At 39.0% G+C, this 20,602-nt stretch overlaps 1 protein-coding gene across 2 annotated transcripts in view; it reads left to right on the top strand.

Moving 5' to 3' along the window:
• LOC133452439 (retinal-specific phospholipid-transporting ATPase ABCA4-like) overlaps positions 1–20,115 on the top strand; it is a 94,633-nt gene extending 74,518 nt beyond the window's left edge. For both annotated transcript variants that reach the window (XM_061731743.1, XM_061731742.1), the window contains 14 exons: positions 2,421–2,598; positions 2,725–2,840; positions 3,911–4,058; positions 6,542–6,665; positions 6,848–6,977; positions 10,568–10,688; positions 11,080–11,142; positions 11,366–11,472; positions 12,738–12,879; positions 14,540–14,674; positions 14,972–15,075; positions 15,299–15,391; positions 17,681–17,930; positions 19,454–20,115. In XM_061731743.1, the coding sequence (XP_061587727.1) occupies positions 2,421–2,598; positions 2,725–2,840; positions 3,911–4,058; positions 6,542–6,665; positions 6,848–6,977; positions 10,568–10,688; positions 11,080–11,142; positions 11,366–11,472; positions 12,738–12,879; positions 14,540–14,674; positions 14,972–15,075; positions 15,299–15,391; positions 17,681–17,930; positions 19,454–19,567 (1,825 nt within the window). In that variant the 3' untranslated portion in view covers positions 19,568–20,115. The remainder of the gene's footprint in view (positions 1–2,420; positions 2,599–2,724; positions 2,841–3,910; positions 4,059–6,541; positions 6,666–6,847; positions 6,978–10,567; positions 10,689–11,079; positions 11,143–11,365; positions 11,473–12,737; positions 12,880–14,539; positions 14,675–14,971; positions 15,076–15,298; positions 15,392–17,680; positions 17,931–19,453) is intronic.
• The last annotated feature ends 487 nt before the right edge of the window (positions 20,116–20,602 follow it).

Genomic DNA, 20,602 nt, shown 5'->3' with positions numbered 1-20,602 from the left:
TTATTATCAACCTACAGAACTTGCCTTAAAGGGGACCTATTATGGCATCTATTTCCCTATTTTAAACAGGCCTTGAATGTCTTAAAAACAAGCTTTTGATTGTTTTCGCTAAATAAATCAGGAAATTCAGCCTCTAAACCATGTCTTTTTCATCCCATTCTCTAACCTCATTCCCCATGTGGGATTCTGAGTGGGCGGGGCTATGATAATGAGGCTCTGTGCTGATTGGATGCCTGAATGACGTGATACACCGCTACGAAAAAATGGCCGAAGCTCCGGCCGGCGGAGTTACACCGTGTCCTAACTGCATGCAATGCGAGCGAGCGTCAGCGACAAAATCAATTCCATTGCTTTATTTTCTATTGGACTGTCCTAACTGGCTGCAGCGGCACAGCTCGGCGCGGCGCGCCGTTTTGAGCTGAACATTTGATGGACGCCCTGCTTCTATTTTCTTCCTGTCGCTCGCGTTGAAAGCGCTGTAGGAAACGGTCACGGATGGGGAACGTCTGATCCAGTTAGTTGAAATGAGAAGTTATCTCTATGATTCCTCCTCATTTCACTACAAAAACCTCAATAAAGTGGCAGCTGCTGGAGGGAGATGGACAGAGAGCGTCCGATGTCACACAGTGCGATACGATAGTCGGACACTCATGCAGTTACACGGTGTTTAGTTGTGGGCGTGGTTTGCATTTTGGTTACGTAATGAAAGGGAGCAGAATCTGAACGGCTCGTAGAAGCCACATCAGACTGGACGGCTCATCCGGGCGGCTGTACAGACACTGCAGAATTTGGTTGCTTTCCTCCTTTTCTGAGTTGGCAGGCTGAGGGGAGACCACTTTATATATGTTAAAGCAAGAGAAAACGTGTTTTTCCTAATAGGTCCCCTTTAAGTTAAAGGTAAGGTATGGGATTCTATGTAATTTCAAACCGAGGACCCTTTTTGTCACATCAACTTAAAGCTACAGTTAGAAATTTCCCAAAAATCCAGTCACTAGCAAAAGATTTTGAACGCATACAATGTTCATGCCCCTCTTAACCTCTATCAAGGGGCGGGGCAAGCTCACCAGAGCATGTGCACCTGAGCTCTAGTGATCAAGCACAAGCAAGTTACTATGGAAACCTGAGGCATCACAGAACAGATACCTGAGAGTAAATCAGTAATGGAATAAATGGATCTAAATATGTTTTATAGATAATAAACATCGTACAAATGTTTAACATCTAGTCTTCGTCAAACGGTGGCATACAAATATTTACTTAGTGTGGGGATAGAGACAAGGGGGGTGGGAGGTTGTTTGGAGCGTGAACTTTTAAACTGCATTGCGAGCTCCAGGTGGTGCCAAAGGAGCAGATTTGTTTCTCAAATTATCAACTTTACGTATTATTATCAGAAAATAGTGGTTGTTTCACCAAAAAGCTTCTAATATTTCACCTTTTTCTAGCTGCCTATTTTGTGAGTATACTCACAACAGGGATAGGGTTCATGATTGTGGTTATTCACTTGAAGTGGGGAAGAGGGAGAAATTAGGAGAGTTTTCACTTATGATGAAGATTTCTCAGGGAGCACTAGGGAAGAGTGGGCTTTCAGTATTTTGTTGATGTTTTGTATTAAATATCAACAGATGTGACATCAAGAAATCTACTACCCTACCTTTAAGAAGATGCAGTATATTGGAGCTGACAGCAGCGCATGAGTGCTGGACATCCATACAAATCATTCTAACTACATGTGCAAATCGTTGGAACAGTCCTATTATTTTTATGTAAACACTTTTTATTTTTATTTATCCTTTATTTATTCAGGAAAGTCCCATTGAGATACAATATCTCTTCTGCCAGGGAGTCCTGGTCAAGATAGCAGCAAAAAAATAAATTCAGTTTCATATAAAAGAAAATACATACAAGGACAAGTAACTTTACAAAAAATAAAAAAAAATATCAAAACAAAAAACAAACATAAAACATACAAGGATCAGAAAGCTAAAAAGAATTCATGACAAGAATGACACTTGATTAAAAACAATGACATTGTTCTGTAAAAACTGATTTTAACATGTGTTTGAACATGTTAAGAGAGGGTAAATATTTAAGGTTGAGTATGTGTTGTAGCTCATTCCAAGCTTGCGGTGCATAAAAGGAAAAGGCTGATTTACCAACTCTGTTCGAGTGCTTCACTTCATGATCTTCATGGTTAATCAGATATCAACAACAAAAAATATGTTTTAATTTTGAGGAAGGTTAGAAGCTTCAATAATTTCCGTTGCAAAGTATACAAAACAGGTTTCTCCCTCAACATTCACCCTCTTATTAGTCACGCTGAGGCCTTTTTGCATTTTTTAGCTTCATTTCTAAAATGGTTCTATGCATTTGGGAGTTTGCATGGCAACATTCCTGAAAACAACGTGCTGCTTTGTTTACAGGTTGACGACGTCAGTGGATGCCGTGGTGGCGATCTGTGTTATTTTCGCCATGTCCTTCATCCCTGCCAGCTTTGTCCTCTACCTCATTCAGGAGCGAGTGACCAAAGCCAAGCACCTGCAGTTTGTCAGCGGCGTCAGCCCTTTAGTTTACTGGGTGGCCAACTTCTTCTGGGACATGGTAAGTGAGGAGAGGCGAGGCAGAGTGGAAGATGCACAAATCTGTTTTAGTAAAAGCCATAGCTTGATATTTTCATGAACATTTAGGTGAATTGCTTTAGATTAATATGAATGTTTGGCCCCTCAGATGAATTACTCTCTCAGCACTGCCATGGTGGTTGGCATTTTCATGGCTTTTGACAAAAAGTGTTACACATCACGAGCCAACTTTCCTGCATTGATATCACTGCTTCTTCTCTATGGGTAAGCTCTTTTTAACCTCCTGAGACCCAGGCTTTTGTTTGATGTGCATTCTTTATGTCTCCTTACTATTTGGAATCAGTAAGACCTAATTTTTGTTGAAAATAAAATTTTGCTTTCTATGTGCTGTTGAACTATGTCAAATCCAATGGCCTCACATGAGGACGATGGGTTTATTTTTCTCTATTTCCCTTTCTTGGTCCTGCCCTGCATCCTTGCACATCCTGGTCAGGTTCTAATAATAAAAATATGATACATTTTATTTGCAAAATACTCAGCATTTTGAATGAAATAAAGTGCTACAGAGTAAAAACATGGGTATTAGGTTATATCTCTATATCATTCATTCTCTACATTTTCAACTGTTTTCTTTCCTATTACAAGGAAATAAAAACTTGCTCCACTGGCAGATTATTCTACTTATTTCTAGTGAAAATGTGCTTTAAACAAATGGAAATCTAAAAACAAGTATTTTAAGTGTAATGAGACTTATTTTGACTAGAAATTGGACATTTGGGCAAGAAATAAAGACAAATGTTCTTGAAAAGAATTTACGTGTTTGCAGTGAAGATAGACCTGATGTCCTCAAACGAGTACTTCATGTTTACAGACATTGTAGCTTTGCTAATATTACTCAAATAGCCTATATCAAAAAAGCATGCCATGTGAAGCTGCAGACGTTATTGTGCATAAATATACTAGTTTCAATCATAAAATTAGGTTAGGATTTTTACCTTGTCCATACTTCTGTCGGGAGCTGCCATAGAAGACTTTCATTGAGATCCCAGCCATCTTGTTTTTTCCCAAATGAGTGTAATTTCATTATGAGACCACTAGATGGTGCAGGCGGGGGTCCCGGATGAGGACAATGGGTCAATGTTCATACAAATTAAGTATCATGGCGCAGAACAGCAGAAATGTAATGTCCTCATATGAGAACGCAGGGTCTCAGGAGGTTAAATACTCCAGTCAGTTTAGATTTGCTTTATGAAATAAAAAGTAAGACGAGTTAAATGCAAATTGTGCTGTCAGTGACTAACATGAAAACTTATACATGGCTCTTTTGCCTTCAGGTGGTCAGTGACACCCATGATGTACCCCGTGTCCTACTTATTCAGCGTCCCGAGCACCGCATACGTGTCTCTGTCCTGCATCAACCTGTTCATCGGCATCAACAGCAGCGCCATCACTTTCATTCTGGAGCTTTTTGAGAACAATCGGGTAAGAACTTGTTGTAAAATCAAATGTTAAAAGTTTTAAAAAGGCTTGGTAAGTGACTGCACAATCCCAAACCTAGAGCAGTTTTTGCCATATTTTTCTAGCTGCCCGTCAAATGATTACTTTATATAGTAAATAATCTGAAATTAACAAAAAATATGAAATAAAACATTTCATTTCCTTTTAGGTAATGCACATTTGTATTGATTCAAAATAAAATATAAACACCACTGGCACACAACATACAATTATTTCCATCCATGCACCTTAGTAGTGTCAGGGTTTTTAAAGTAGTAGGCGGACACAAGCGCAGAGTAACTAAAGTAGGTGTTAATCCAGAAATCACAGTGTGTAAAGATGCACACAGACACCGCTAAATCAGTGTAGACTGACAAACATAAGACATGTGAACCAAACAATACTACAAGATGATCTAAGGAATGTGCAGGGTGGAAGTAGACATGAGACCAGGTGAAGCGGATTAAGGTGATGAGGGCACAGACGCAGTCTATTACATGCAGTCAAAATTCGGGTTATTACTAATATTCCGGTTACTGAAACATTCGGAATATTTCGCTTACATGCGTGAGCAAACAGGGTTATCCCTGTATACATGGTAATTAATCATTCGGGATATCCCGATCAAACCAGCAACGCGCAGAGAACGTGATGACGCAATTAGCGTCATTTCCGCTTCTTCTTCCTGTATCCAAATTCAAAACAAATGCTGCTTCGCGCAACTTTTCGCTCACCTTCTTGTAAATCTCGCTATCCCGGTACTTTCTACCGTCTACAAATGCCAAAATGTTCATATCTTTAATTACATTTATGAAGTGATTAGTCTCCTCCTCACTCCAAAAGTGTGGCGTGGTCTTGCTTTTCTCCATGTTTATAAGAACTTCCTGGACTCAAAAGACCAAGATTCCTTACGAACAGAGCATGCGCAGAAAACAAATTCCTGTTCCGTTTGATCAGGATATTCCGTTTGGCGTTTACGTGACCGAATATTTGGGTTTTAAAAGGAGTAACCCAGGGGTCATATTCAGATTTTTAAAAACCCGAATATGAGCAAATTCGGGTTATTCAAAGGGGTTATTGGTGTTTACATGGCCGTGCAAATTCGGGTTATTGCCAATATTCGGGTTTTAAAAGGGTTATTGACTGCATGTAAACGCAGTCTATGATGGTGAGAAGTGAGGAATGCTGGGAGTTGTAGTGTCAGGGCCGGTGATCAAAAGGCTGGCATGGCGACATGTTTTGTGTATTTCTTCATCTTCTTTAATTTGCTACTTGACTTTTACAATCCTAAGACCAATGCATGAGGAGCAAAAAAGCAAATGAAAAAGTTAATCAAAGATTTCATTTTTATTCATTTATGTTTCCTATTTAATACAGTCGTGTTATTTTCACTTAAACATGGCAAACTGAAACAGTAGTGACATGCCATCACCATATCAAGCTGAGGACTATAAAACCTTTGGTTTCAAAATATATTTTCCTTTGTTATCTGTAACTGATTACATATCTATATTTGTTAAAATAGATATTAAAACTAAGTACATTGAATGATAATATAACATATCTCCCTCTTGATTGTATCAGTAACATGATAAAGTTTTTCCAAACACCGTTTTTTTTTTTCCTTGAAATTACCTAAAATATAAAATTGAAGTAATGTCAGTGAAGTCCTGAGTCTGCATTGGCTGTTGGGAGCAAAACAAGTGTGTAATAAAATGGAGAAACCTCAAGATTGTCGGGGACAAAGAAATGAAAGTATAGTATCGGCTCAAATGTGCTTTAGTACATGAAAAAGAAGATACTGTGGCTTTTCAATAAATATTAGGAAAAGGACTGTGAGTACTAAACACTTTGAGCTTGTATTTTAATCTTTATTATTACATTATTATTTACAGCAGTGTTTTTCTAATGTGACATCTCCATCATCTCCCATCTGACCCAAAACTGTACAGTAATTAAACTGTATCATAGCTGCACACACAAAGACTACTTAATAATAAACAGCTTGAAAAGACTGAGAGTCATCAATCAGGAACATAGCAGGGAATAGTTACATGATACAAGTTTTGGGAAAGATTCAAATGCCGCTATCATTATCAGATGCTTTGTGAAAGAATAGAGATGCTTGGCTCCCCTGCACATCTGTTCTCATCTCGTCCTACAACACAAGAGTCATAAGAGAAGTACTGGAGACATATGATAAATATGTTAATGTTATAAACAGCTGGCAGCAATAGTGGAAATAAGATGCAGCTCAGAGGTGATGTCCAAACTAACGCAGTGTTTGCTTTTGTGTTATTCTTGCTCGGAGATCAGGAAGTTTAGAGGATTATATTGTATTGTATATCATACTGAGACATTTAGCTTGAGAAATTTCTCATAAAATACTTCTAATCCTGTCCTTTGTGCTTCATGCATTTATAGCAGAGAGATGTGAACTGAATGTGCTGGTGTCTTTGTGTTGCAAGTCTCTGCTGATGTTCAATGAGTGGCTGAAGAAAGGTCTGCTGGTGTTCCCTCACTTCTGCCTGGGCCGAGGGCTGATAGATATGGCCATGAATCAGGCTGTTACTGACGTTTACGCCAGGTTTGGTAAGTGAAGCACGCTTTCTCGCGTGTTTAAATTCTGTGTTGCATACATTTTTTCAGTTTCAAACTGACTCTTGGTGATAATTCTGTGTTTTTACTGGAGAAAGAATATCCTGGTACTGCTTGTGAAGAATACAAAAAAAACAGAAGTGCATTTTCAATACAGCCCTTATCTTTGTTTCCAGGTGAAGAATATTCACTGGACCCTTTTCGTTGGGACTTTGTGGGAAAAAACATTGCTTTTATGGCCGTTGAAGGCTTTGTTTACTTTATTCTTAATCTTCTGATCCAGTACCGCTTCTTCTTGGACCATTGGTAAGTGTCTCAGCAAGCAACAACGTTTGTCTTATTTCTCTGACACGATCGTGGAAATAGGAAAAATTTAAGTTGCGCGACCGACCACCAGGGCCCAGTCTCCAAAAGTTGCAGCAGAAATGAACATATTGGTCTGGTTTAAAAATAAATAAATTAAAAAAAAGATAGATCTCCATAGCTAAATTTCACAAATAATTTTCCCTAAAGTACAACTTTAGGGACTAGAAGTTTTTGAGTGATCACTGGATTGAAGTCTGTGGTGTTAACGGCCAGCGTTCATAACTTTAGCTACATAGCGTTCAGGCGTTTTGCTGGATTTAACCTCTGAGCTGTGACATACATTAACAGCTAAGACAGCATAATCTTATTCTAAAGTTAATATAACTTTTGTGCTGTCAGATGTACTAACACACTCCAGGTTGGCCTCAACAGTCAAGGGAGAAGGCTGCCAAACGGCTCTCACCCTCTGGCTCACAATCACGGTGGGAGCCAGTCTGGCCTTCTGTTGGGGGAGGGGGGTGGCTGCTGCTGATCACCAACTGGTCTGGGGCTGAATAAACAGCCCCGAGCTAAGCTGGTCGCCGCTTTGGCCGTTTGTTGTGGGCGGACCAGCTCAATCCTCGCACCACTGTTGCTGTCAATTTGTCTGGCTGAGCCATCTAGGTCGGGGATCGGCAACCCGCGGCTCTTTAGCGCTGCCCTAGTGGCTCCCTGGAGCTTTTTCAAAAATGTTTGACCTTTTTTTTCCCCTCTTTTTTTCTTCCTTTTTTTCTTCTTTTTTTCTATTTTTTTCCTTTTTCCTTTTTATCTTCTTTTTAGGGCCCGAGCACCTTCAGTGCGAAGGCCCTATTGTATCTGTAGGAATTTTTCTTTCTTTCTTTCTTTCTTTCTTCTGACGAAAGGAGGGCCTTTTTGCCCCCCTAAACGTGCCCAAAAAGTCACCAAATTTTGCATGCAAGTCAGGCCTGGCGTAAAATTTGATATTTAATGGTTTACATTAATGGGCGTGGCAAAATGGCTCAATAGCGCCCCCCGGAAAACTTTGTGCCTCAAGCCCCACAATACGGTTTGACGTACATGCACGAAAATCAGTACACACCTGTATCAGTACACAACCTAAAGAAAAGTCTCTTGGTGACATGGCCGAAACCGAACAGGAAGTCAGCCATTTTGAATTAATCGTGTCACTTTGGCGCAATTTATGCCATTCCTTCGGCAGTTAATAAGGCCCGAACCGTAACGTGCACCCAAGTGTGTTACACATCAAAATGTGCGTCTCCATCCTGCGACAACACGCATTACTTTTCTCTTTCAAAAGCGTTACCGTGGCGACGCTAGACGCCAAAAAGCGCGCCCACCCTTCACCTGGTTGGTTCAGACAGAAAAAACTTTGCGCCTCAAGCCCCATAATACGGTTTGACGTACATGAACGAAAATTGGTACACACCTGTATAATGTCGCAACTAAAAGAAAAGTCTCTTGGCGCCATGGCCGAAACCGAACAGGAAGTCGGCTATTTTGAACATTCTGAATTAATCGCGTAATTTTGGAGCAATATGAGCCATTCCTTCGAGAATTAATACGGCCCGAACCGTAACGTGCACCAAGGTGTGTTATACATCAAAATGTGCGTCTCTATCCTGCGACTACACGCATTACTTTTCTCTTTCAAAAGTGTTACCGTGGCGGCGCTAGACGCCAACAAGCACACCCCCCCCTTCATCTGATTGGTCCATATTTGATAGTTCCCCAAAAGGCACCAAATTTGGCATGCAAGCCAGACTTGGTGATAAATTTGATATTTCATGGTTTGCATTAATGGGCGTGGCAAAATGGCTCAACAGCGCCCCCCAGAAAACTTTGTGCCTCAAGCCCCACAATACGGTTTGACGTACATGCACGAAAATCGCTACACACCTGTATCATGGCACAACTTAAAGAAAAGTCTCTTGGAGCCATGGCCGAAACCGAACAGGAAGTCGGCCATTTTGAATTAATTGTGTAATTTTGGCGCAATTTATGCCATTCCTTCTGCAATTAATACGGCCTGAACCGTAATGTGCACCCAGGTGTGTTATACATCAAAATGTGCGTCTTCATCTTGCGACTACGCGCATTACTTTTCTCTTTCAAAAGTGTTACCGTGGCGACGCTAGACGCCAAAAGGCGCGCCCCCCCTTCATCTGATTGGTCCATATTTGATAGTCACCAAATTTTGCATGCAAGCCAGACTTGGCGATACATTTGATATTTCATGGTTTGCATTAATGGGCGTGGCCTAACGGCTCAACAGCGCCCCCTAGAATACTATTCTCTGCCATAACTTTTGAATGGTTTGACATAAAGAGTCGTGGGTGGTGTCATGGGACTCGGTATTGAGTCCTTTACCATAATTGGTGAAAATTAGCCCCGCCCCTTCTTCTGATTGGTTGTCCCTATTTCCCACTATAACTTTTGAATGTTTTGACATGGAGAGTAGTGGGTGGTGTCATCAGATTATGTATGGAGTCCTTGACCTTCATTGGCCTGAATTAGCCCCGCCCCTTCTTCTGATTGGTTGTCCCTTTTTTCTGCTATAACTTTTGAATGGTTTGATATAGGAAGTCATGGGTGGTGTCATTTAAGATATGCTTATGGGGGGCGGTGGCCGTGAGTGCGAGGGCCCGTTCATCGCTGCTTGCAGCTTTAATTTTTAATTTTTTCTTCTTTTTTCCTTTTTAATCTCGACATTTCGACTTTTTTCTCGACATTTCGACATCTCGACAAATTTTGACTTTTTTCTCAACATTTCGACTTTTTTCTCGAAATTTTGACTTTTTTCTCCACATTTCGACTTTTTTCTCGAAATTTTGACTTTTTTCTTGACATTTCGACTTTTTTTTCAACATTTCGACTCTTCTCGACATTTCAACTTTTTTCTCGACATTTCAACTTTTTTCTCAAGATTGTACTTCAACATTAATCTTGACATTTCGACCTTTTTCATGAAATTTTGACTTTTTTCTCGACATTTCGACAAAAAAAAATCTTCAGCCAGTTATAAATAATATAGATGCATGGAGCGTGCGTTGCCTTCATTCTAAGGCTTATACAAGACTTTTCATTTTTTGCGGCTCCAGACATATTCTTTTTTTGTGTTTTTGGTCCAATATGGCTCTTTCAACATTTTGGGTTGCCGACCCCTGATCTAGATAGACCGACACTAGGCTAGCAAAAACATTTCACAGGCCTTTACCACAAACATCTGAAACGAGGACAGATTCAGTCAGACTGAATGTAAAGTCATGCTAGTTGGCGTCACATCTTACCTGCCAGGATTGTTCGTTCCACCTTTTTGCTCATATTTGGATTAACCAGCATTGGGCTGAGTCCTGACATGGCATCCTCCACAAGCTTAAAAAAAGAAACCACAGCTTCCAAGCTACATCACAGAGGGTTTGTTCAATTCTCTGTACACAGTTCATTGCTCAATTTTTACATAAAAACATCAGAAAAAGTGAATTCTCATAAGGTTTAGAAAGCTTAAGCCAGACGAGGTGCATCCCTGTTGTACCAGACGCCCTCCCACGGATGCTTTTCTTTCTTCTCAGGTTATCCGACTACAAACATACCCCAATAAAAGATGAGGATGATGATGTGGCGGTGGAGAGGAAAAGGATTTATGATGGAGGAAGCAAACTGGACATCCTGCAGATCAGAGATCTCTCCAAGGTGAAGATTACTGACATGATGTGACCTCGTCATAAAGCATCCATCTCACACTGCGTTTCAGGCTGTAGCGATGAATGCAACGTTTAATTTTATAATATTAATATCAGACGACATTTAGCTTTCTAAATGAAAAGAAGAAAAGGAGAAAAGCTCCCTCAGTAGCTCCACAATAATTTCTCTACGATCCCAATGCCAGGAAATGATAAAACAGCTTCACTTGAAACGTCTGCTCAATAAACAATGACATGCCAATCAAAACAGTGTACAGACACATGAACCTTTTTTTTGTATTTATTCCATCTTTTGAACCTGAGATGAGAATCTCTATTTCAGCTGTGGCTATTATTCTATCAAAGCGAGCCGTGTTTGTTTCTCTGCTTTCTCTGCACAGACGTATGTGGGCAGAAAGAGGGCAGCTGTGGACCGGATTTGTGTGGGTGTCCCTGCTGGAGAGGTAAAGTTGCTGAGTTCATTTACACTGACATCATCCTCTCTATTTGTGCCTCTTTGCTTTTGTTTGAGTAAACTTGCATGCTGATTTAACTTTGAGCAACAGTAACATAATCTTGAACGTTAATTCATGCACACGTTGATATTTCTAGTAAACCTAGATTAAATATTTGTTTCATAATGATGTTAATATTCATTCTGGTTGTGGTTTCTTCTGTTTCTATTAGTGCTTCGGTCTTCTGGGAGTTAACGGAGCTGGAAAGACGACGACCTTCAAAATGCTGACAGGTGACACCGATGTCACCTCTGGAGAGGCTACCGTGGCTGGATACAGGTAAATGGAGCTAAAAAAAATAAAAAAAGGAAAATCCCTGGATACCACAGTTTAATGGAAGTAGGGATGGGCGGTATGGACTAAAAAATGTATCACAATCATTTCTGGCATTTATCCCGATAACAATAAAAAAATACCAATTCAACTCCACCTTTGTAACTATAAATCTATCACCACATTCAGTCTTTGGAGCCCCCAAAACACTGCTCTAAAAGATAATAATGCTACTAAACTACACCAATTAAATTTAATTAATAAAAACCAATTAAATTAGTGCACCTGTACTGCAAAACTGTAGTGACTCAAATTAAACAAGTTTGAAATGTAAGAACAGATTCAACATTTATTCAAACTGTATCAGCTTAAACAGTGGGATAACAGTGCAAACAGCAAAAGTACCATTGTCGTTCAAGTTTTCTTAGCTTATAAAATCACAAATTAGAAAAAAATACAACCTGATAAATAAAGAAACAGGACAAATAAATAAAAGTTCACTGACAATAAAATCCTATCAGTGATGACCTCTTCTAATATAAATAAAATGTGCAAATTAACCTGTGGTTGGAACATGCCACAAATTAGATGCTATTGCAATTTTTTTTTGTAATAGTCAAACGTTATATCAAAATGTAACAACCATTTCCTTCTGTTTTTGCAGACTCTGCACATAATAGATGATGTTTGCTCCTCGTCTTTCTTTTTAAATCCAAACCAGTTCCAGATAACGGAGCTGGAGCCTCGTTTAACGACGAGCTCCTCGCTCTCAGATCCGCCTTCCGCCATGTTTGTTACACAAAAACGTCATCAACGGGAATTTATCGTTTTTACCGCAAGATGACAAATTCTTACCGTGACGGTATATCGTGAACGGTAAAATATCGCCCATTCCTAAATGGAAGCCACAATTAGATTTATTAAATAAGAAAAGATACAGTCAGTATTTAGAGTGTTAGTTGTTTTTAAGTCCCATGTCCTGTTTTACTTCTTTACAGTGATTCTGGTCCCAATATTCCAAATAATCCCATCAAAAAAATCATCATTTTATTAAAAGTGCACTTTTGCATTCAGAATGTATGTACAAAAGAGTTTGGAAGGATGTAATATATTAGCCTGATAGATAAAACATTATAAACACAAAAAAAAAAATTGCAATTGATCTAACTTTTAATTCACTTCTTGGGGAACTGCCTCCCTCACATGCTTAAATCATCCCCACATTTAATGCTCTGCCAGCTAATTGTGGCATGTTGTGCTTTATCTCGTAGCATCCTGTCAGAGATTCTTGACGTGCACCAGAACATGGGCTACTGCCCCCAGTTTGACGCCATTGATGAGCTCCTCACCGGCAGGGAGCATCTCTACCTCTACGCTCGTCTCAGAGGGGTGCCCGAGTCAGAGATCCCCCGAGTGAGTGGGACTCCAGCTGCTTTACACATGGAAGTGTCTGAGGATGTTATACTAGTAACAGTGTTTTTAATCTTGTTTTGTTCACCCTCTTCCCATTTATTTATGCTTTAATCCTTGTTTTGCTCTTAAAGTTGTGTTTGACATAGTCTTGTACAAACAGAGGTGTCAAGTAACGAAGTACAAATACTTCGTTACCTTACTTAAGTAGAAATTTTGGTTATCTATACTTCACTGGAGTAATTATTTTTCAGACGACTTTTTACTTTTACTCCTTACATTTTCACGCAATTATCTGTACTTTTTACTCCTTACATTTTAAAAACAGCCTCGTTACTCTATTTCATTTCGGCCTTTAAAAAACACTATCCAGTTAAATTGCTCCATCCGGATAGAGTGAATTTGGTTGTGGTTGTTTCAGATGTTCTTGTCCAGTTTTGTTCTTACATCCGTTCCCTCAGATTCCTGCAACTAAACTTGGATGTACATTCCAATAAAGGTTAGGATAAATGATAACATGCCTCTGAAGTTTGACTTTTTCACCATTACAATACTTATAGGCAGTACTCGAGTTGAGGGGGGATGAGGGGGGATAAAAACGGTCAAAATCACCCCCCCTGTAAAACTGCCATCCCCCCTTTCCATCCCTTATGTCATTTCATCAATGAATGTGGTTTTACTGCTATTTCCACATTTAGAGTCAGCACCAGAAAAATAACACCAGAAAAATGTGACAATTTTCACCTGTTTCAGGTAAATTTTCACTTGAAATAAAACTCTGCCAGTGGGACAAGATTTACCTTCTCATTACAAGCAAAAAAATCTTGTTCCACTGGCAGATTTTTCTACTTATTTTAAGTGAAAATCTACTTGAAACAGGTGAAAATTGTTGTTTTTTCCAGTGATGAGTCTTGTTTTAAGTGTAATGAGATTTGTTTTACTAAAATGAGACATTTTAACTAGAAATAAGACAAATATTCTTGTTAAGATTTTGAGTTTTTGCAGTGATCCATTTTACTTATCCTGTGAAGGACAGAGTCATATTGATAAGTTCAGAAAAGTGTTTTTATTGTTGTGTTTTGATGTATTTGATGTAAGCCCAGTGGATATTTAAAGCTTACAGAAGGCTGCATTTAACTGCTGCTATGTCATTCCTGCAGTAATTCTGCAGGTGTTTTGGTCAGTGCTATTATTTGTAACATATTATATTATTTATAATCAGCACAAATTATCTGTCCCCATATGATAAAATCCACCATCCCCCCTGATTTTTTTTTACAACTCGAGTACTGCTTATAGGCAACTAGTCATCATATCTTCTGCTCTCTGAAACACATGTTAATGCTCAATAGTACACATATATGGTTCTTTAATATATTTGCATTATACTAAGATACATTTATTTTCAATGGCTTTTGTCCTTAATGGCTTTTCCCCCTTACATTACTTTTACTTTTATACTTTAAGTAGTTTTGAAACCAGTACTTTTATACTTTTACTTGAGTAAAAAACTTGAGATGATACTTCAACTTCTACAGGAGTATTTTTAAACTCTAGTATCTATACTTCTACCTGAGTAACGAATGTGAATACTTTTGACACCTCTGTGTACAAATTGTGCATTTAAGTCACCACAAACACACCTCTCTCCTGCTTGGTTCAGGTGGCAGAGTGGGGTATCCAGAAACTGGGCCTGACGGAGTACGCAGGCAGCTGTGCAGGAACCTACAGCGGAGGCAACAAGCGCAAACTCTCCACGGCCATTGCCATGATTGGCTGCCCGTCGCTGGTGCTGCTGGTGAGTCAGCCAATGAGGACAAGCTCCTTAGCCCATTGTTTGGTTTTGGAGTTTTTATGCAGGGATTCATCAATGAAATAGTCTGCGGGTCCAGATGGGAAGCCATATGGGTTCAGTCAAGCCTGCCTTGGATGTTTTATGCATTGGCAAGAAAGTGTGCAGTTCAATTCAAATTGGGATAAATCTGGGATTTTTGCCACATGCTGATAGAGATAAGGACTGGGCTTTTGTTTGTATGGATTTATGTGCTCAGAAAGTCAAGTTTGCCATTTGCTTTGTGACTGTGTGTGTGCTTAGGATGAGCCCACGACGGGGATGGATCCGCACTCGCGGCGCTTCCTGTGGAACGCCATCATGAGCGTGATTCAGGATGGCAGGGCCGTGGTGTTAACGTCGCACAGGTTCGGCATTCAATACTGAAATAAATCCACTACATACATTTTCTGCAGCAGCTGACCAAACACAGTTAATTCTTATGACAACAGCTGTTGATAAGACCCTGAATGGATTAGTATTCGCCTTATTTTTCCAGGGATCTCTGTAAAACTGTGATATTTTTTGCTCACGGACATGAAACAGCAGCAGTAATAATAAAGATGGATTATGTTTGTTGTTTTCCACCAGTATGGAGGAGTGTGAAGCTCTGTGCACTCGACTGGCCATCATGGTCAATGGGACCTTCAAGTGTCTGGGTACCATTCAGCATCTCAAATACAAGTAAGACTTTTGTGATTAATAGGCTCATACTTTCAAAACTTTATAGATATTAGAAGTACTCTGTGTTAGGAATGGGTGATATTTTACCGTTCACGATAAACCGTCAAAAACATTCCCCACGGTAAGAATTTGTCATATCGCGGTAAAAACGATAAATCCCTGTTGATGATGTTTTTGTGTAAAGCTGATTTAAGGAAGGAAGGAAGAAAGGAAATGAGCCAGAAAGAAAGAAAAAGAAAGAAAGAAAGAAAGAAATGAGCCAGAAAGAAAGAAAAAGAAAGAAAGAAATGAGCCAGAAAGAAAGAAAGAAAGAAATGAGCCAGAAAGAAAGAAAGAAAGAAAGAAATGAGCCAGAAAGAAAGAAAGAAATGAGCCAGAAAGAAAGAAAGAAATGAGCCAGAAAGAAAGAAAGAAAGAAATGAGCCAGAAAGAAAGAAAGAAATGAGCCAGAAAGAGAAAGAAAGAAAGAAAGAAAGAAAGAAAGAAAGAAAGAAAGAAAGAAATGAGCCAGAAAGAAAGAAAGAAAGAGAGAGAGAAAGAAAGAAATGAGCCAGAAAGAAAGAAAGAAAGAAATGAGCCAGAAAGAAAGAAAGAAAAAGAAAAAAAGAAAGAAATGAGCCAGAAAAGAAAGAAAGAAATGAGCCAGAAAGAAAGAAAGAGAGAATGAAAGAAAGAAAGAAATGAGCCAGAAAGAAAGAAAGAAAGAAATGAGCCAGAAAGAAAGAAAGAAAGAAAGAGAATGAAAGAAAGAAAGAAATGAGCCAGAAAGAAAGAAAGAGAGAATGAAAGAAAGAAAGAAATGAGCCAGAAAGAAAGAAAGAAAGAAATGAGCCAGAAAGAAAGAAAGAAAGAGAATGAAAGAAAGAAAGAAATGAGCCAGAAAGAAAGAAAGAGAGAATGAAAGAAAGAAAGAAATGAGCCAGAAAGAAAGAAAGAAAGAAAGAAAGAAAGAAATGAGCCAGAAAGAAAGAAAAAAAGAAAGAAAGAAATGAGCCAGAAAGAAAGAAAGAAAAAGAAAAAAAGAAAGAAATGAGCCAGAAAAGAAAGAAAGAAATGAGCCAGAAAGAAAGAAAGAGAGAATGAAAGAAAGAAAGAAATGAGCCAGAAAGAAAGAAAGAAAGAAAGAAAGAAATGAGCCAGGAAGAAAAAAAGAAAGAAAGAAAGAAATTAGCCAGAAAGAAAGAAAGAAAAAAAGAAAGAAAGAAATGAGCCAGAAAGAAAGAAAGAAAAAGAAAAAAAGAAAGAAATGAGACAGAAAAGAAAGAAAGAAATGGGCCAGAAAGAAAGAAAGAGAGAATGAAAGAAAGAAAGAAAGAAAGAAAGAAAGAAAGAAATGAGCCAGAAAGAAAGAAATGAGCCAGAAAGAAAGAAAGAAAAAGAAAAAAGAAAGAAATGAGACAGAAAAGAAAGAAAGAAATGGGCCAGAAAGAAAGAAAGAGAGAATGAAAGAAAGAAAGAAAGAAAGAAAGAAAGAAAGAAAGAAAGAAAGAAAGAAAGAAAGAAAGAAAGAAAGAAAGAAATGAGCCAGAAAGAAAGAAATGAGCCAGAAAGAAAGAAAGAAAAAGAAAAAAGAAAGAAATGAGACAGAAAAGAAAGAAAGAAATGGGCCAGAAAGAAAGAAAGAAAGAGAGAAAGAAAGAAAGAAAGAAAGAAAGAAAGAAAGAAAGAAAGAAAGAAAGAAAGAAAGAAAGAAAGAAAGAAAGAAAGAAAGAAAGAAAGAAAGAAAGAAAAAAAAGGATACATTCCTGTTGATGACGTTTTTGTGTAAAGCCTGATTTATGGTTCTGCGTTAAATCCACGCGGAAGGAAGGAAGGAAGGAAGGAAGGAAGGAAGGAAGGAAGGAAGGAAGGAAGGAAGGAAGGAAGGAAGGAAGGAAGGAAGGAAGGAAGGAAGGAAGGAAGGAAGGAAGGAAGGAAGGAAGGAAGGAAGGATGAGCCTGAAAGAAAGAAAGAAAAAAGGATACATTCCCGTTGATGATATAGTTAAAAAGGTGGAGTTGAATTGGTATTTTTTTATCGTTATCGGGATAAATGCCAGAAATTATCGTGATAATTGTTTTAGTCCATACCGCCCATCCCTGCTCTGTGTGCTCTCTGGAGCTGTGGATATGAAATAGTGCATTTACTGTATGGACAATACTACTGATTTAAAGTTGTAAAACATGCTTTTTAGGTGAATAAAATGCATCTGTGATGAATAGTTTTGGTGAACCAGAATAATGTCCAGTACAAATAACCGTGGCTTCAGTTAATGTTGACATGTTAACCGTCCGTGTCCCTGTGATCTAGATTCGGTGATGGCTACGTGGTCACCATGAAAATCAAGGCAGCTAAAGCTGGTGTGAGCCCGGAGCTGGAACCTGTGGAAAGCTTCATGGAGAGCTCGTTCCCCGGGTGCATTCAGCGGGAGAAGCACTACAACACGCTGCAGTATGAAATTGCCTCATCTTCACTTGCCAGGATATTTCAGTTGGTGGTGGCCAATAAAGACAGACTCAACATCGAAGACTACTCCGTTTCCCAGACAACACTGGATCAGGTGAGGATGAGACACAGTATTAAACACAGTATCACTAGAGACAATTATTCCTATAAAATACCTATTTTATATACCGTATTTTCTGGACTATAAGCCGCTACTTTTTTCATAGGTTTTCAACCATGCAGCTTATACAAAGGTGCGGCTATTCTGTGGATTTTTCTTCCACCGCTCGGGGCGCTCTAACCGGAATTAGAATAAAAACTAAGACAAAATAAATGCAAAGAAGAATATGCTACTTCTTCTTTAGCAGATTTAGATAGAAGTAGGTAGAAGCAGATTTCAAACAGATAAATAGATACCGGTTTTCTCTTGGTTCTGTCCCATTTTAATCAGCAAAGTATAATAAAAGACATAAAAGACACTGTTAGGAAAGGATCTATTTAGGTACAAACATGTACATCATTTACAGTTCAAAATCATTATCTACATGTAGTAAGTATCTAATCTAACAACATAAATATCTGCGGCTTGCATATCTTTTTTTTTAAATAGAGTGGATGCGGCTTATATACAGGTGCCGCTTGTATATCTTTTTTTCATTATTTTTTTAAAAATAGAGCGGATGCGGCTTATATTTTCTTATAGTCCAGAAAATACGGTAATCAGAAAAAACTGTTAATATGATAATACAGTCAATATGTTCACTGCATTACTCTCTCTGCAGGATATAGTTTATTTTCTTCTCTGAACTGATCTTTGAATGAGTTTTACAAGTTACAGGAAAGCTTCCTCAAGAGATGGAGGACGTTGCATCATTATGGCATGATTGACAGAGATTTGATGTAATAGACTGGAAAAGGTTATAAAACCTATCAAACAGTTTGAACCCAACCCAGTCAAATAAAGTAGGATCACTGTTACCTTCCAGAGAGTGTTCAGTTGGCAAAAGCAATGTGGAATAGTGATCTGAATCACAAGGAAACCCTCAGGTAACTTCCAGCCAAAGGGCTCTTGTACCTTGAGCCATCTTCCTTGGGGCTGTTTATATATGAATCCACCACCAGGGGGCACTAAAGCACAACGATGTGCTCGACGTGGAAGAGGGGAGAAAGTAAGCCACTGCTTTATGGGTGTGGATGAGACCCAAGTATAAAATTCAGGTTTAAAGCAGAAGAATTATATGAGGAGAAAGGAAAACAAGACATTCCAGCAAGAACATTATCCCCTCTGCGAAACATGGCAGCGGAGCCTTCAGAGTTTGGGCCTGAATCACTGAGGAAAATATCTAACCTCTGGGTTTATCAATGCAGAATTATACTAAATTAAAACTTTTAAGCACTACTCTGAAATTTCTGATGCATTTACAGTATCTTTTGCTTCATCCGTCATCCACGTGTTCACTATCTCCCACCTGTCTTCTTATCGGAAGGAGCAACAGTTGTTGGCATATTGATAATCAGTTCACAAAGCTTGACATTTCAATCTAACCAGTGCTGGATGTAAATAAATCATGACTATTAGTCCTGGGCTCCGAGAAAAGCTTTTTATCGCATGCTGATGGGTTTTTTTCTGCTCTTCAGGTGTTTGTCAACTTTGCCAAGCTGCAGACAGCCGAAGACGAAGACGTCAAGCCACACAGAAGGACTCGTGCAAGGAAAGACATCAAGATCTCGCCGGTAAAAAGGAAAAAATGAACCTGGAGCTGGATATTACAGTGACACTGCTCCACTCCGCAGGGCTGTTGTGTCACACATTCCTAAATTTGACATTTATGTTTAATGTTTTACTAGCCATGTTGCTTTTTGAGATAGCGAGACCAGTTGCCCACCAAGGTGACTGGTGGGAAGTTTTTTTTGTTTTTGTCTTGGTTTTTTTTACAGCTAAATCTGACAAATGTTTGGCTGCAGATGAGGATTGATTTTATACAAGATAATAGAAACTTAAGCATGTCTGACTCATTTCTCTGACTCCACGTGAAGTGTTCCTCTGAGCAGCAGAGACCGATGTAAACGCCACATATTTCTGCTTAGACAGACCGGGTTGTATAAATATGTATATATTGTATGAGGAATGAATACTTGAGCACTCCAGATGCTGTATTTTTTTCTACATCAACACACACATTCAATTTTATGTGCTGCATTTAATTGAAAATGACATTTAATGCTGTTTTTCAGGACTGTTTCAAACCAACCTGTTTACTTTTGCTTCTGTTCTTTTCAGACATTATTGATTGCACATTAAAGCATTTATTTATCTTTTGCGTTTCCTACATTGCATGTCATGTTATCTCTCCGTGTGATTACAAAATAGCGATGCATTTTCTTCTCGAGTTAAAATGCATTGCTTTAGGGACGAATTGAAAATATAAATAGAGCTGTAGTTGAAGCAGAAATCCATTTTCTATCTGGTATTAATTGAGCGTTTTTCAATTAATCAGTCCAGACACGCCGATTCAATGGCCACGATTTCATTATGTACGAATGAAATGCTTAATTTCCTTTTCAATCTTTCAGCCATTGCCGGTCAGCTTTTAAAAAGACTCGATGGTTTATCAGAGGAGAGCTGAGGCTTTTCACTGGAGGCGGCTGCGGATCGTTGTGGTTGGCTTTGCATCGGAGCCGCGGCGACACCTCGCTGAGTAGCTGTCACAACCTGGACTTATCTGACTCTCAGTCCAATTACTCTCCTCCTGCCTGGAGTGGTGGTGTCACCGCCTCAGGCCGCCC

This window comes from Cololabis saira, chromosome 10 (genome assembly GCF_033807715.1).
Source record: "Cololabis saira isolate AMF1-May2022 chromosome 10, fColSai1.1, whole genome shotgun sequence".
Classification (NCBI taxonomy): domain Eukaryota; kingdom Metazoa; phylum Chordata; class Actinopteri; order Beloniformes; family Belonidae; genus Cololabis; species Cololabis saira.
The sequence above is the reverse complement of the archived record's forward strand: the minus strand, read 5'-3'. Positions and strand labels throughout refer to the sequence as shown.